Genomic DNA, 16,101 nt, shown 5'->3' on the forward strand with positions numbered 1-16,101 from the left:
TAAATAAATAAAAATAACCGCTTCCACTTCACCCCTCTGTTCGTTCGAAATACCTGTCCAGCTGAGCCTTAAACTTATTTAGGCTATCAACTTCCACGACAAGGGATGGAAGTCTGTTCCACCCACCAACCACCCGCTGGCTAAAGGCAAATTTCCGCACATCTATCCTACATCTGTCTTTCCTCAATTTGAATTTATGCCCTCTCAGGTGATTTTTCTGAGCTAGAGGAAGAATCCCATCAGCATTGAGCATGCTCAAACCATTCAAGGCTTTGTACACCTCTATCAGATCACCCCGCTGGTGCCTAGTTTCCAGACACTGTAATTTGCAAAACTTAAGCCTTTCTTCGTAAGAGAACCCCTTTGTCCCATTCACCAATCTAGTTGCCCTTCTCTGTACTCGTTCCAGCAGCTCTACATCCTTCCTGAAATGAGGCCTCCAGGCCTGTATACAGTACTCTAGGTGTGGCCTGACCATTGCCTTATACAAGGGAATAATCACCTCCTTATCCCTGCTAGAAAAATTCCTATATATCATTGACAATACACCATGAGCTACTCTTGCAGCTCGTCTGCACTGCTCAGAGAACTTCATATCTGCCTGCACCACCACCCCCAGGTCCCTTTCATTCTCTACCACTGTCAGTGTAGTACCACAGAGTTGATACGTTGCTCTGGGGTTGCTGTTTCCCATATGTAGTACTTTACATTTGTCAATGTTAAACTTCATTTGCCACCTCGAAGCCCATCTGCTCAACCTTTCCAAATCCTGTTGCAGCAGCATAGTGTCAGTAGTGTCCTTGACAACCCTGCCAACCTTCGTATCGTCTGCAAACTTGGACATTAAGCCTGATATACCATCATCAATATCATTTATAAATACAGAAAACAATAAAGGCCCCAATACTGAACCCTGAGGGACTCCACTAATAACATTAGTCCACGATGAGCAGTGTCCATTGATTACCACTCTCTGTCTTCTCCCCCTCAACCACCCCTTTATCCATAGCAGCAACTTGCCTCCAATGCCACACTGCTCCAATTTGTGCAGCAGTCTTCCATGTGCAACAGTATCAAAAGCCTTTCTAAGATCCAAGTATATAATATCAAAGTTATTCCCTGCATCCAGTTCTTTTGTGACTGCATCATAGTATCCAATCAAATTGGTCAGGCAAGACTTCCCCTTAACAAAACCATGCTGTGTCCTAGCTATAACTGAAGTCTTGTCTAGATGATCCTGCAGTGCTTCTTTCACCAGTGCCTCCATTAATTTTCCGGGAACAGAAGTTAAACTCACAGGTCTATAATTACTTGTGTCAGCCTTTGATCCCCCTTTGTGAATTGGGGTCACATTTGCACATCTCCAGTCAATGGGTACCTCCCCTGAGTCCAAGGAAGCTCTCATAATTATGGCTAAGGGTTTGCTTACCTCCTTTGCTGCCTCCTTTAATATAACTGGATAGATCCCATCCACCCCAGGTGCCTTTCTTGTGTTTATCTTCAACAATTTCTCCTCCACTTTGCTCTCAGTTATTACAAGATTCTCTAGCTTACTGCTAGAGTTGAATACACCTCTGGCATTCCCCTCGCTGAATAACTCCTCATGTGTGAATGTCGATGCAAAATATTCATTTAGTTTGTTAGCTACCCAAGCAGGGTCATCAACAGTTGACCCATCGATCTCAAGTGGACCAATCTGATTCATCCCCTTCCTTCTAGAGTTTACATAAGTAAAGAACTCTTTGCTGTTTTTCTTCGCATCCCTTGCCAAGGATCTCTCGTAATCTGCCTTCGCCTGCCTAACCTCCTTTGTAACTTGGTTACAGATCAACTTGTATCTATCATAGGCGTCCGTGTCACGTGTTAATTTGTATGTATCCCATGCATTTTTCTTCTCTGCCATATGCCTCATTAGTTCATCTGACAACCATTTAGGCCTAAACCTTGAACAATATTTCTTAGTTGGTATGTAAAGCCTAGTAGCTTCCACGATAAGTTCTTTGAATGCTTCCCATTTTGAATTTGCTGTTGGCAATATCATCAGTTGATGCCACTGTATAGAATTTAAATACTGTCTCAGTCCATTGTAGTCGCCTTTACGAAAGCAATACCCCTTCCCTTTACCCCTAATGGTAGTTACCTCTTTGAGTAACTCCCACTTCAGCACACTGTGATCACTGCCACCAAGTGGTTCATTTATCTGCAGATTCTTAATGCATTCTTAATGCATAGGGCAACATCTGAGAGCGTGTTAGGTTGGTGGGCTTTATCGGACAGAATACTGCTGGTCAAACTCAAAGGAAAACTTTTTGATATGGCCATCATTCAGGTGTATGCTCCAACAGCAGAGAGTAGTGAAGCAGAACTAGAAAAGCTTTATGAGCAGCTGGAAACAGCAAGGAAACAATGCAAATCTCAGGAAATCATAATCATAATGGGAGATTTATATGCAAAAGTAGGAAGTGAGCCATATGGAGACATGATAGGAAGATATGGATTCGGAAATCAAAATGAAAGAGGCAAAATCTGGGCACAGTGATACAAGATAAATCAACAAGTGATTACCAACACTTGGTTTAAAGAACATCCAAGGTGTATCTAGACATGGAAAAGTCCAGGAGACAATGTAAGAAATCAAATAGACTATATCACTATAAATAAATGCTTTAGGAATGCCATCCTTCAGGCAAAGACATACCCAGGAGCAGATTGCAGAAGCGACCATGTACCAGTTAGCCAAACTCCTGGTCAAGCTGAAACAAAGCACAAGAATGGAATGTTTTCAATTTGATCTATTGCAGAAAGATGATGGCATCAGGAATGCATATGCTGAGGCGGTCAGAGACAGGTATGAGATACTTGCAAATGAAGGAAACAGCAAATGGCACGCACTGAAGGAAGCCTTGACCAACACAGCATGTGAGATCATTCCAAAAATGAAAGGAAAAGTAAAAATCAATGGATGACAAGCAAAATCCTGAGCTTGATGAGGCAAAGGCAACAGATTTTTCCAAGATGCAGAAAAGAACATCGGAAGATGGACAAGGAAATTAAGAGGAATGCAAAGAGGCAAAAGAAGCATGGTTAAATGAGCAGTGCCAAGAGATTGAAAAATATGAATACTCAGAGCCGGCTACAATGTACAGGAAGATCAAGGAGTTGGTGGGATATAAGATCTGTCCAGCGTCGGAATGTATAAAAGCGAAGGACGGAAGAGTAATCATGGAAAAAGGCAAAGTTATGAACGGAGGGACAGAATACATCAAAAAACTCTTTCAGGACGAATGTGGGGAAAAACCAACAAGCCATAGGGGCCTGAAAGGTCTGGTAATACTGAAATCGGAAGTCAGGGTAGCTGTATCCCGATTGAAAAGTAATAAAGGGGCCAGACCAGACACCATCGTGAAGAAATAAGAGTTTTGGATGATTTTGGCATCACAATAATAGCAGAGGTGTTAAATGAGATATATGAGAGTAATACCAGAGGATCTTAGTAAATCCATATTCATAGCTCTGCCAAAGAAACCAGGGGCTATTGATTGTGAACTCCATCGCACCATTAGCTTAATGAGTAATATTACTAAAATTCTTCTAAGTATAATATTGATGAGCATAAGGAATAAAATAAGGCTGGAGAGAGGAGAAGAAGAATGTGGATTTATGCAAAATGCTGGAACAAGAAATGCTATCTTCATGATAAGGATAATGTCGGAGAGGGCTACTGAAATGCAGAGAGACCTGTTTATGTGTTTCATTGATCTTACGAAGGCATTCAACAGGGTGAAACATGAAGAACTCTTCAACATTCTAGATTGTTTAGACCTAGACAGGAAAAACAAAGATACTCAGGAACAAACAGCCAGACTGAGAATTGGAAAAGACAGGGGCAAGAACATACGAATTCTGAGGGAGTAAGACAGGGTTGTGTTTGCTCTCCAGACACATTTCTATTCAACCTCTACAGCGAATAAATTATGAGAGGAACATATGGAATTTGAGGATTCGCATTTGGCAGGCAGAATGTAAACATCAGATATGCAGACGATATCGCTCTCATTGCCAAGGCAGAAGAAGAATTATAGGAACTTCTAAACAAAGTAGTGGAACAAGGTAGAAGGTAAGGCTTAACAATAAACATTAAAAAAAAAACAAAAAAAAACAGGGTGCATAGTTTTCAGAAAAAAGAAAATTGTGCCCAAATGCATACTGAAAATAGAGAACAACATCATAAGACAAGTAGAGAAATAGAAATCCAGGAAGTTGTGTTACACAAGATGGACAATCAGATAATGAAATCAAAAGATGGATTGGTATGGTCAAGGCCATGTTTCAGAAACTGGGCAACATACTAAAAGATAGGAAATTGTCATTGAAAACGAAAAACAAAATTTTGAACTGTTATGTTATACCTATCCTTATGTACAGTAGTGAATGCTGGACCATCTCCCATGAAATGGCAAAGCGTTTGGAGGTGATAGAAATATGGTTTTACAGACGGATACTCAGAATATCCTGGCCTGAACATACCACGAATGTAGAAGTACTGGAATGCAAAGATCATTACTGAGGAACATAAGAGAAAAGCAACTGAAATTTTTTGGGCACATCATGAGAAGGAAGGTTTGGAGGAAATCATCACCTTGTGATGATTTCCTCCAAAGGTGAATGGCAAGGTGAATGGAAAGGGACACAGAGGAAGACAAAGAATAAACTATATTAATAGGCTGACCAATTGGATGAATGTACGGAGTCTAGACATGCTGAGAACAGCAAAGGATCGAGATTTGTGGAAGACCATGATCACCAATGTCTTTAACGGACACGGTACAGAGAGAGGGGGGGAGGGGGTTACACAGGAATTTATACTATATACAAGAATATACTTGAATATGCCCATATGCCCCACTTCCCATTCCACAACATCCCACAGGCATTCAACTGGATTGAGGTCAGGTGAATTTGTAGGTCAATCAAGATGGGTGATATATTCACTGTGTTTATCAAACCACTTGTGCATATCATGGACCCGATGACACACCACATTACTGTCTTGGAAGATCTACTTTTCATCCGGGGAAAAAAATGCAACGTGGTAGGGTGCATACACCCTACCACGTATGCACCTGTCTTCTAAGAGCTGCCAGTAGACCCCACCGGTGAAACATTGGTCCGTATGAACAAGAGATTCTAGTTCTTGCCAGCAAATCATGACGCATATTAAGCAACCACCACCACAACATGCCTGAATAGTGGGCACCATGCACAGTGGATCCATGGATGTGTGTTACTTATGCCACATCCTTCCACATGGAAGACTGCTGCACAAATTGGAGCAGTGTGACATTGGGGGCAAATTGCTGCTGTGGATAAATGGGTGGCTGAGGGGGAGAAGACAGAGAGTGGTAATCAATGGACACTGCTCATCATGGACTAATTTTATTAGTGGAGTCGCTCAGGGCTCAGTGTTGGGTCCATTATTGTTTTCTGCATTTATAAATGATATTGATGATGGTATATCAAGCTTAATATCGAAGTTTGCAGATGATACAAAGGTAGGCAGGGTTGTCAAGGACACTACTGACACTATGCTGCTGCAACAGGATCTGGAAAGGTTGAGCAGATGGGCTGAGAGGTGGCAAATGAAGTTTAACATTGACAAATGTAAAGTACTACACATGGGAAACAAACCCCAGAGCAACGTATCAACTCTGTGGTACTACACTGACAGTGGTAGAGAATGAAAGGGACCTGGGGGTGGTTGTGTAGGCAGATATGAAGTTCTCTGAGAAGTGCAGACGGGCTGCAAGAGTAGCTCATGGTGTATTGTCAATGATATATAGGAATTTTTCTAGCAGGGATAAGGAGGTGATTATTCCCTTGTATAAGGTCAGGCCACACCTAGAGTACTGTATACAGGTCTGGAGGCCTCATTTCAAGAAGGATGTAGAGCTGCTGGAACGAGTACAGAGAAGGGCAACACGATTAGTGAATGGAACAAAGGGGTGCTCTTACGAAGAAAGGCTTAAGTTTTTCAAATTACAGTGTCTGGAAACTAGGCACCAGCGAGGTGATCTGATAGAGGTGTATAAAGCCTTGAATGGTTTGAGCATGCTCAATGCTGATGGGATCTCGCTCAGAATAATCACCTGAGAGGGCATAAATTCAAACTGAGGAAAGACAGTTGTAGGATAGACGTGTGGAAATTTGCCTTTAGCCAGGTGGTTGGTTGGTGGAACACACTTCCATCCCTTGTCGTGGAAGTTGATAGCCTAAATAGGTTTAAGGCTCAGCTGGACAGGTATTTCGAACGAACAGAGGGGTGAAGTGGAAGTGGTTTTTTTTTTTTTTTTTTTTTTGGTTGATGCTGCATAAGCTTGCTTTCTTGCATCAAATGCCTGTACTAATGCTAATGCTAACTAGCACATCTTCCAGTGTCCAAAAGGCATGTTTTTAACAGCACAGAATTTGCTGTTAATGTTGATCAGCAGTGAGGAGAGGGTGTTCTTGGGTCATTGGCTGCAGAACTCCATATGCCTTGAGAGTGCACATCATCATTTGGGATATTGTTCTTGCATTCCCCCATACTGTATTGAGATGTCAGCTGTTACACAGTGACAAACTAGTTGGATGGCATTTGCCCTAGGTAGACATATGTGAATAAGTCTCCTGGATTTATCTGTATACTTGTGTTTTTAGACCATCCCCCCCCTTAGTGAATATGTCCCCTTGAAAGAAGAAACTGTGGTGAGTTGACAGACAGTCTTGGTTTTTCTGTCAGTGAGAGAATAGCGCTCTGCTTAATGAAAATCGTTTTGCCATTTTATCGTTGCTTTGAAGTCAACATTAACGTTAGAAAATGGATGCCTTATAACGTTATATTTTTCTCTCACTGTCAGAATTTTATTTTGTGTTGGCATTTGTCCCCTAAGCTGTGGTGACAAATTGTCTTTGCTCTTTCTGGAACTTAGGGGAGGCTGTTTTGGGACTGATGAGACATTTTTTATTTTGAAATTCCAGTCTATAGCCAGCCTATTTAAAATTTTGGCTTTGCCTACATGTTAATTCTAAGTTGTTGTTTTGGTTTCATGTTTCCACCATATTGTCTTCCGCGTTTCAATAGCCAATCCTGTTAAAGGTCAGAGGTTTTTGGAGGGAACTTTATTAAAATGAAAGCTACCATTTTATTTTTCATGGCTGCCTCCATATGGAAGTCGCCATTTTGTTTTACGATCGCGATATAATCAGTTTATGTGGTATTTCAATGTGACCGCCATTTTGAAGGGAGTATTACTATCTTAAGAAAAAATTATTAGTCTCACTCTTGAACTGCATCATGGGAGTTTTGTTCTTACTGCTTAGATATTGAGTTTTTAATTTGGTTATGGTAATGTCTGCTTACATATACTCAGTAGCAAAAATTTATGGATACATTATTTGTGGAATTTTATGTTTTTGTTTTGAGGTGTGATTGCAAAGCTTTTTGATATATATACTAGTGTAACAAAATATTAGGTGATCTAAATATTTCGAAACACATTTATAGTCTTGATTTCTATAAATATAACTATACTTGTCTACCAAGGTAACAAATTTCATGTATATGTGGGTTCCAAAGTATTAGAAACACTTTTTGGGCTGAATTGGGCTATTAAATTGAAACATAAATTTCTCAGCTTCTATGTGGTCTTTTGTTGTGACCTTAAGTTCTTTTAGCATTTAGCATGTTCCTCTTTCTTCCCCCAAGGCTTATAGCTCCCTCTGGTGGCAAATAACTGAGATAGCGTTTTTCTCCTCAAATATGCTCCGAAACTTTTGGTAAGGGTCTGTATAGGCTTCCTTACAGTGTCCTTCATCTTGTGGCAATCTTTTAGTCACCTATCTCAATTATTAAGCAAGTTATAGCAATTATTAAAAAATCAGCTTTTCATCCGGTTATTTTTGCCACATTTTAGGGGAAAATTCATACCTTGATTACTCGAGTTCTAATTATCGGATTCTTCTCAAATTTGGTGTGCACCCTGTTCTACTGAAGACCTTTCTAATCCCTCAGTGTCGCCCCCTGGTGGCAACTTTTGTTTGACAAAATAATTTTCTTCTGCTTTTGCTCTTCTGAAGACTTTTCTTATCATTAGAATGGCTGATTCTGGTGGCAAAACGGTTCCTTCTTCATCGTCTTCTTCCGTTGCTGACTCTGTTGTGTCTCCAGGTTCTCAGGATTCTGAGAGATTTCCTTTGGATACTGCTGAAAATGTTCTAAAAGCTCATGAATTTGCTAAGATTCAATTTAACATGATATTGAACAAAAATGTACTTAAGCCAAAGGTCTTAGCTAAAGCCTTGCGCCTTTTTGGCAACTTTGATAACATTGTTCAGGGGGTTGCTTCCTCCCCGGATGACTGCTTAAAAGAGATTGCAAAACTAAAGGAGTCTGATGGACAAAAGGATGCTCGTACCAGGGAGAGTCTTGCTTTGGTTGAGCTGTCGAGATCTAAACTTGGTGAGGCAATCTTACATAATACTGAGTTGTCTGAGGAACTTGACCGGAAAACTACTTTATTTCTGAATTACAGGCAAAATTGGCCTCTCAGACTAATTTTTCTCAAGAAATAAAACACTTAACTGACTTGGTTTCTTCTAAAGAGCTCCAGATTTCCGAACTTAACTCCAAAATTACCATTTTAGAGGAAATGGTTCAGAGACAGGATATATCATTGCCCACCCGCAATGATAACAATGGAAACTTGGAATTACAATCCAAATTGGATCTTATTGCGGAGTATATAGACCTAATCAATGTAAACTTGAAATCACTTCTTTTTCCTGTTGCTTCCTCACCCTCTTCTGTTGACATACAGGAAAATACCCTATTGTCTTCTCAAGCTGTAGTTTCGCCTTCTATTTCTAACAAACATGTTGTTCTGGTCAAAGCTGATGAAAACTGTTCTCTAATAACTGGAGAAGAAGTTCGAGATACTCTTATTAAGGACTTTAAAGCAGAATTCAAGAACGTGCAGATTAAATCTATAAAAACTATAAGGGACCGTGGTGTGATTATAGAAACTGCCTCCTCAAAGGACATTGCCCTCCTTCAAAACTGTCAGAAGTTGCGTGACCTTCATCTCAAAACATCTTTACCATTGAAAAAGAATCCCACTATGGTGTTATATGACGTGCCAAGAAATACTACCGTGGATAGCCTTCTGGATGACATTTATGTACGAAATTTCTTCAGCTCTGAACTTTCTCAAACTGACTTCAACAAGGAAATCAAACTTCGCTTTTCAATCAAGGCTAAAAATAAAAGCAACTTGCACTGGATCTTGGAAGTCTCCCCTCGCATAAGACGTTCGTTCATTGGCCGTATCTTCTTTGAGTTTGCTTTGCACACGGTTAAAGACTTTTATATAACAACTCGATGTACAAACTGTCTGCAGTATGGGCATATTGCCAAATACTGCAGACAAAACTCTCCAACCTATGGACATTGTGGTCTTCCGGGGCACCAGGCCTCTTCATGCCCTACTCCTGATGTTCCTGTATCCTGTCCGAATTGTACTCTCAGAAAGAAGGATGGTAGTCATTCTTTTAAGGACCGGAATTGTCCTGTGTACTTAGATGCTCTAGACTCTGTCAGGGCTAAAACAAATCTGTGTTGACAAATGTTAACCTAAACTTTTATTAATACAGCTAAGTGGCTATTCGCTCAGTTTATAGCAAGTTTTCTTTTAGTTTTTGCTAGACCTTTAACCCTGTTGTTGGTTTTGTATATATATTGTAAGTTATACTATAACTGGTTGGTTATTGGATTTAATTTTAATCTGATCTGATTAATAATATTAATCCTGCGTAACTGTTTTGTTAACTATAATTATGCTTAACATTATTCGTAGCATTTTGTTTACTTAAATTTGATTATTTTGTTCTTATTTTCTCCCTGAGGTTGGTACTATAAATTTAATTGCTTAATCATCGAAGTAATCTCTGATGGCACTTGACTAGTTGGGATTAAATTGTATATAGGTGAGTGATTGTTCGATGGATTTTTCCTTGGCAGGGGTTCAGCCATCTGGGACTTGGTTCCCCCTGGCTGAGATGGTTAAATCTATCTGTTTCTGCTTGCAGATTATTAACAATTGTACATATTGAATGAGATTATTGTATAAGTATTTTCCATCAGAGTGTTGGACATAATTTTGCTCAGGGTGTAGCCACACAGGACTTGGTTCCCTGTTTGTGATTGACTTGAACATTTTGTTTCTGCTCGCAGATCAATACAATTAAACTGTATATTTTAATATGTCTTTTTCAAGTGCCAGCTACATTGTATTAATTATGTAAGATTTTTCCCACAGGACATGGGTTAGTTAACTGCCTCAGTAGCTATATAGTGCTAGTCTGGTTGTGAGGTGCACTCAGGGAGTTTGGTTGGTCTTTTCGGACTAACTAAATGGTTTAGTTTTTATTTTCAAAATTATTAGTTTATATATCAATCTTGCTTCCTAGATTAGACGTAATTTTTAATTTTCTTTAAGCTCTTTTCTCCCGCTAAACTCTCCCCTATATACTTGAAATTTACTGAAACTAATTCTACTGACTTCTAATTTTCTTCTGTTCTGTCAACCCCTTTGTAAAATTGTTATATTTTACTACTTATTTTCTAAAAATATATTTGTTCCTTACAAAGTTCTTTCCTTCTAGCTAGTCAAAAAAAAGTTATTCAACCTAAGTAGTTTCTTCTATAGTAGTTCCTGGCTGCCTCCTCGTGGCTAGGGACGGGAGTGAGGGGTTGGAGCATCTCTTCGCTCTCAATCCCCTGCTGCTAAAGCCAGGTGCCGGCATTCATAACAACACAAAACAACACTACTACACAACACTAATTACATAATCTATCTTTCTTTCAGCTGTTTTCTTAAAATTTCTCTTTTTTTTTTTCTCTGCCGGCAGTTGGCGCACTCGCCTAAAATTCGTGGAGTATAGGGGAAACCCTGGTTCCCACATTTAACTGACACAAATACTTGAATACTTGTTACACAGTGACATGGCGTTGAGGCCATACAAACGCACTGTACCCTTTGCTCACCACAAATATCCATCTTGCATAATTCTTTATTGTTCTGTTAGCAGGAGGTGGTTTGTCCTCTTTGACACCATTACACCTTAACCACAGCAAACCACGAGCAACGAACATGTTCCATTTTTGATATGGAAGCACCCAATGAACGAACTTATACAATCATGACTTTTGAAACTCTGTGATATCTTGACTACATCTCATAACTGCTACTTTATCGCTCTTACCTGCACAACCAGATGCAAATTACCACTGCTCTAGTGTATAAAGCTGTTCAGCTTTTTGTACTGTGAGCTATACAGTATAATCCATTATGGATGGGAGTGGTCATAATTCAGTGATCATTAAGAGTATATGTGTGTACATATATTGAAATAGAATAGAGAGGATATTTCTATTATTGTTTCAACTCACCAACTAAATTCTGACATTCTTGTCTAATTATGGTTTGTTCTGGAAGGTCAAAAATTTCATCCCAAATCAATGAAGTATCTTTTGTTTGAACTCCCAAACAAATCTGAAATATAAAACAGAAAAAATTAAATATTTCATTTTAATACAATCAGATGGAACTAATGTTTACTAGACACATACAGCAATATTATTAAAGTATTTCTTGAATGGCTGTATAAGTGTGGAGGGAGGAGAAGTGGAGGGGATTTCCCCAGGATCCACCTGTCAGGAATAACCCACCATATCACTTATTCATTCTCTTTAAACTGACAAAATCAGAGAACATAAACTAACTAATATGGTTTTCAAAGACTAGAAACTTTTATATATATATATACAGTATATATATATATATAAATGAATGGAAAGGATGGTTTTCTTAGCATTAGTATTAACATCAGTAGAGGCATATCCTATAAGAGCCAAAAAGTTGAAAAAAAAAAAAAAAAAAACCTTCCCATTTCACCCGTCCATTTTCTCAAAAATCCATGTAATGCAAGGAAGCAACAGGATTTTGCTGCACTGGCCAAAAAAAAAATGAAATAAAATAAAATAATAAATGTAAAAGTATTTCAGAAAATTTACAAATTATGCACTTCCGCCTCATAGATAACTATCAAGTTAACATTTTAATTTCTTCAAATTGTCAGCCTCAACTAGCATTAGCATTAGTAGAGGCATTTGATGCAAGAAAGCAAGCTTATGCGGCATCAGCCAAAAAAATTAAAGTAAAATAAATAAATAAAAAATAACCACTTCCACTTCACCCCTCTGTTCGTTCGAAATACCTGTCCAGCTGAGCCTTAAACTTATTTAGGCTATCAACTTCCACGACAAGGGATGGAAGTCTGTTCCACCTACCAACCACCCGCTGGCTAAAGGCAAATTTCCGCACATCTATCCTACATCTGTCTTTCCTCAATTTGAATTTATGTCCTCTCAGGTGATTATTCTGAGCAAAAGGAAGAATCCCATCAGCATTGAGCATGCTCAAACCATTCAAGGCTTTGTACACCTCTATCAGATCACCTTGCTGCTGGCTAGTCTCCAGACACTGTAATTCGCAAAACTTAAGCCTTTCTTCGTAAGAGCACCCCTTTGTTCCATTCACTAATCTTGTTGCCCTTCTCTGTACTCGTTCCAGCAGCTGTACATCCTTCTTGAAATGAGATCTCCAGGCCTGTATACAGTACTCTAGGTGTGGCCTGACCATTGCCTTATACAAGGGAATAATCACCTCCTTTTCCCTGCTAGAAAAATTCCTATATATCATTGACAATACACCATGAGCTACTCTTGCAGCCCGTCTGCATTGCTCAGAGAACTTCATATCTGCCTGCACAACCATCCCCAGATCCCTTTCATTCTCTACCACTGTCAGTGTAGTACCACAGAGTTGATACGTTGCTCTGGGGTTGCTGTTTCCCATATGTGTAGTACTTTACATTTGTCAATGTTGTTAAACTTCATTTGCCACCTCTCAGCCCATCTGCTCAACCTTTCCAGATCCTATTGCAGCAGCATAGTGTCAGTAGTGTCCTTGACAACCCTGCCAACCTTCGTATCGTCTGCAAACTTGGACATTAAGCTTGATATACCATCATCAATATCATTTATAAATACAGAAAACAATAAAGGACCCAATACTGAACGCTGAGGGACTCCACTAATAACATCAGTCCACGATGAGCAGTGTCCATTGATTACCACTCTCTGTCTTCTTCCCCTCAACCACCCCTTTATCCATAGCAGCAATTTGCCTCCAATGCCACACTGCTCCAATTTGTGCAGCAGTCTTCCATGTGCAACAGTATCAAAAGCCTTCTAAGATCCAAGTATATAATATCAAAGTTATTCCCTGCATCCAGTTCTTTTGTGACTGCATCATAGTATCCAATCAAATTGGTCAGGCAAAACTTCCCCTTAAAAAAACCATGCTGTGTCTGAGCTATAACTGAAGTCTTGTCTAGATGATCTTGCAGTGCTTCTTTAACCAGTGCCTCCATTAATTTTCTGGGAACAGATGTTAAACTCACAGGTCTATAATTACTTGTGTCAGCCTTTGATCCTCCTTTGTGAATTGGGGTCACATTTGCACATCTCCAGTCCATGGGTACCTCCCCTGAGTCCAAGGAAGCTCTCATAATTATGGCTAAGGGTTTGCTTACTTCCATTGCTGCCTCCTTTAATATAACTGGATAGATTCCATCCACCCCAGGTGCCTTTCTTGTGTTTATCTTCAACAATTTCTCCCCCACTTTACTCTCAGTTATTACAAGATTCTCTAGCTTACTGCCAGAGTTGAATACACCTCTGGCATTCCCCTCGCTGAATAACTCCTTGTGTGTGAATGTCGCTGCAAAATATTCATTTAGTTTGTTCTAGTAATCAACAACTAGCTGGCTAAAAGAAAAACTTTCCACCACCTAGAAACTCTTCTGCGTTAAGTTGAATTTATGCCCCCTAGTTTTGGAATTTTTCATAACAGCAAAAAATATGCTTTCATTCATTTTACTAACTCCTCTCAGAATTGTCTGCACTAACATAAACAAAGTATAAATAACAAATGTGCCAATGAAGACATGATATGCTCATAGAAAGGATTGCAAATTTATATGAGAAAAAAAAAATTATATTTCTGTCATTCATTTCATCTGATTGTATTAAAATATTTCATTTTAATGTTTACTAGATGTACAGCAATATTATTAAAGCATTTCTTTAATATGTCTGTCCAAGAGTAAACATATTGATTTTATTTATTTCCATCCAGAGGATTCATTAATATGCCATACATCATTTAATAATAATAATTAACGTCAGACCACCAATATCGTGGACATGGGTTTGAATCCTGCTGTAAAAAAAATAAATAAGATAAAATAATAAAAAAAAATTGTGAGAGATAAAAATCTCACAGGGAGAGAATCATGGGGAAAAGTCACTTTATCGGAAATACCTACCCAAAGGTAAAAGTGTTGGCTGAGGCAGAGAGAGTAGTTCCATCTGGTGTCGCTCCCAATAACTACCACCCACCACTAAACAACACCACCTCCATAAGCTGGATGAAGATGAGAAATAGAAATATTGAACTTACTGCATCCAGTGAGCCACAGGATAATGTCACTCACATTCAAGTCTTAGGCACAGGAGTTGGTTTGAAAAATCGCAGACAGTTTCCTGCAGACGACAGTGAAGCAAGTGGCATTATCTCCCATATGGCTACCCAAGGCAAGGCCACCCAGCCGCAACTGGAAGTGCTTCCTGAAAAGCTGCACTAGTGACTACCCACGAAGGAAGAAGCCAATGTATGAAGTGGAGCTTCGAAATGAATACATTCATCAGGGAAGCATATTAGAAAGTAACAAAGTATAGGACAAAACTACATTAGCAGAGGCATATGATGCAAGAAAGCAAGCTTATACAGCATCAGCCACAAAAAAAAAAAAAATCTTCCCACTTCGCCCATTGAGTCACTCCAAATGTTTGTCTAGTTCAACCTTAAATTTATTTAAGCTATCAACTTCCACAACAAAAGATGGAAGTCTGTTCCAGCAATCAACTACCCGCTGGCTAAAGGCAAACTTCCACACATCTATTTTACAACTGTCTTTTCTCAATTTGAATCTATGCTCCCTCAGATTCTTAGTCTGAGCAAGTGGAAGTATCCTGTCAGCACTGAGCCTGCTCAAACCATTCAAGGCCTTATACATGTCAATCAGATCACCTCGCAGGTGCCTAGTCTTCAGATGCTGCAACGTGCAGAACTTAAGCCTTTCTTTGTAAGTGCACCTCTTTGTTCCTCTCACCAATCTTGTTGCCCTTGTCTGTACCCATTCTAGCAATTCTACATCCTTCCTAAAATGAGGCCTCTTGAAGTGTACGCAGTACTCAAGGTGTGGCTTCACAAAGGGATAATCACCTCCTTGTCTCAGCTAGCAAAATTCCTATGTATCATTGACAAAACTCCATGATCTGCTCTGGCAACCCATTTGCACTGCTCAGAGAACTTCATATCTGACTGCACAATTATCCCCAGGTCTTTTTCAGTCTCCATCTCCCTGAGTGTAGTACCACACAGTTGGTAGGTGGTTGGTACATAAAAGTGGTTTGAATGATTCCTAACTGCGCTGGTCATTGAACAGCAAATAGCAGACCAAAGATGGGCCATCAACATCATCATGAAGAACCTGATGGATCCTGTAATCTTGGAAAAAATCAAACAGGATGTGAGCAATCAACTAAAAGAATAACAAATACAGAAACAACCGGACCAGAACTGGAGGAGGAATAGCAAGAACAAGAACTAAAACTCAGAGGAGCAGAAGTGGAAATGGAACAGAAGGAAGAAAGTCATCACAGAATTCAAAGGAATGAAACTATAAAGACCCAACACCATACTGAAGCAGAGGCTCAACAGAATCCTGTGGCAAGTGACAGAGCACCTGAATCAGTGAATAATATAAGATTACCTTCAACGACTACAAAGTAATGTTAAACACCATCTGCACATCCATTTATACTGTAGATTTTAGTGTTTTGCACCAACCTTACGTAAAAATAAAAACACAAAAGAA

General features: G+C 39.4%; 1 protein-coding gene across 1 annotated transcript in view; it reads right to left on the reverse strand.

Moving 5' to 3' along the window:
* The window catches only part of TBC1D23 (TBC1 domain family member 23), a 249,771-nt gene that overhangs the window by 201,689 nt on the left and 31,981 nt on the right, over positions 1-16,101 (reverse strand). The window contains exon 3 of the mRNA XM_090381875.1: positions 11,486-11,588. Within this exon, the coding sequence (XP_090238001.1) occupies positions 11,486-11,588 (103 nt within the window). The remainder of the gene's footprint in view (positions 1-11,485; positions 11,589-16,101) is intronic.

The sequence above is a fragment of the Mastigoproctus giganteus genome, chromosome 9 (genome assembly GCF_048544385.1).
Source record: "Mastigoproctus giganteus isolate SK-2022 chromosome 9, ASM4854438v1, whole genome shotgun sequence".
NCBI lineage: Eukaryota > Metazoa > Arthropoda > Arachnida > Uropygi > Thelyphonidae > Mastigoproctus > Mastigoproctus giganteus.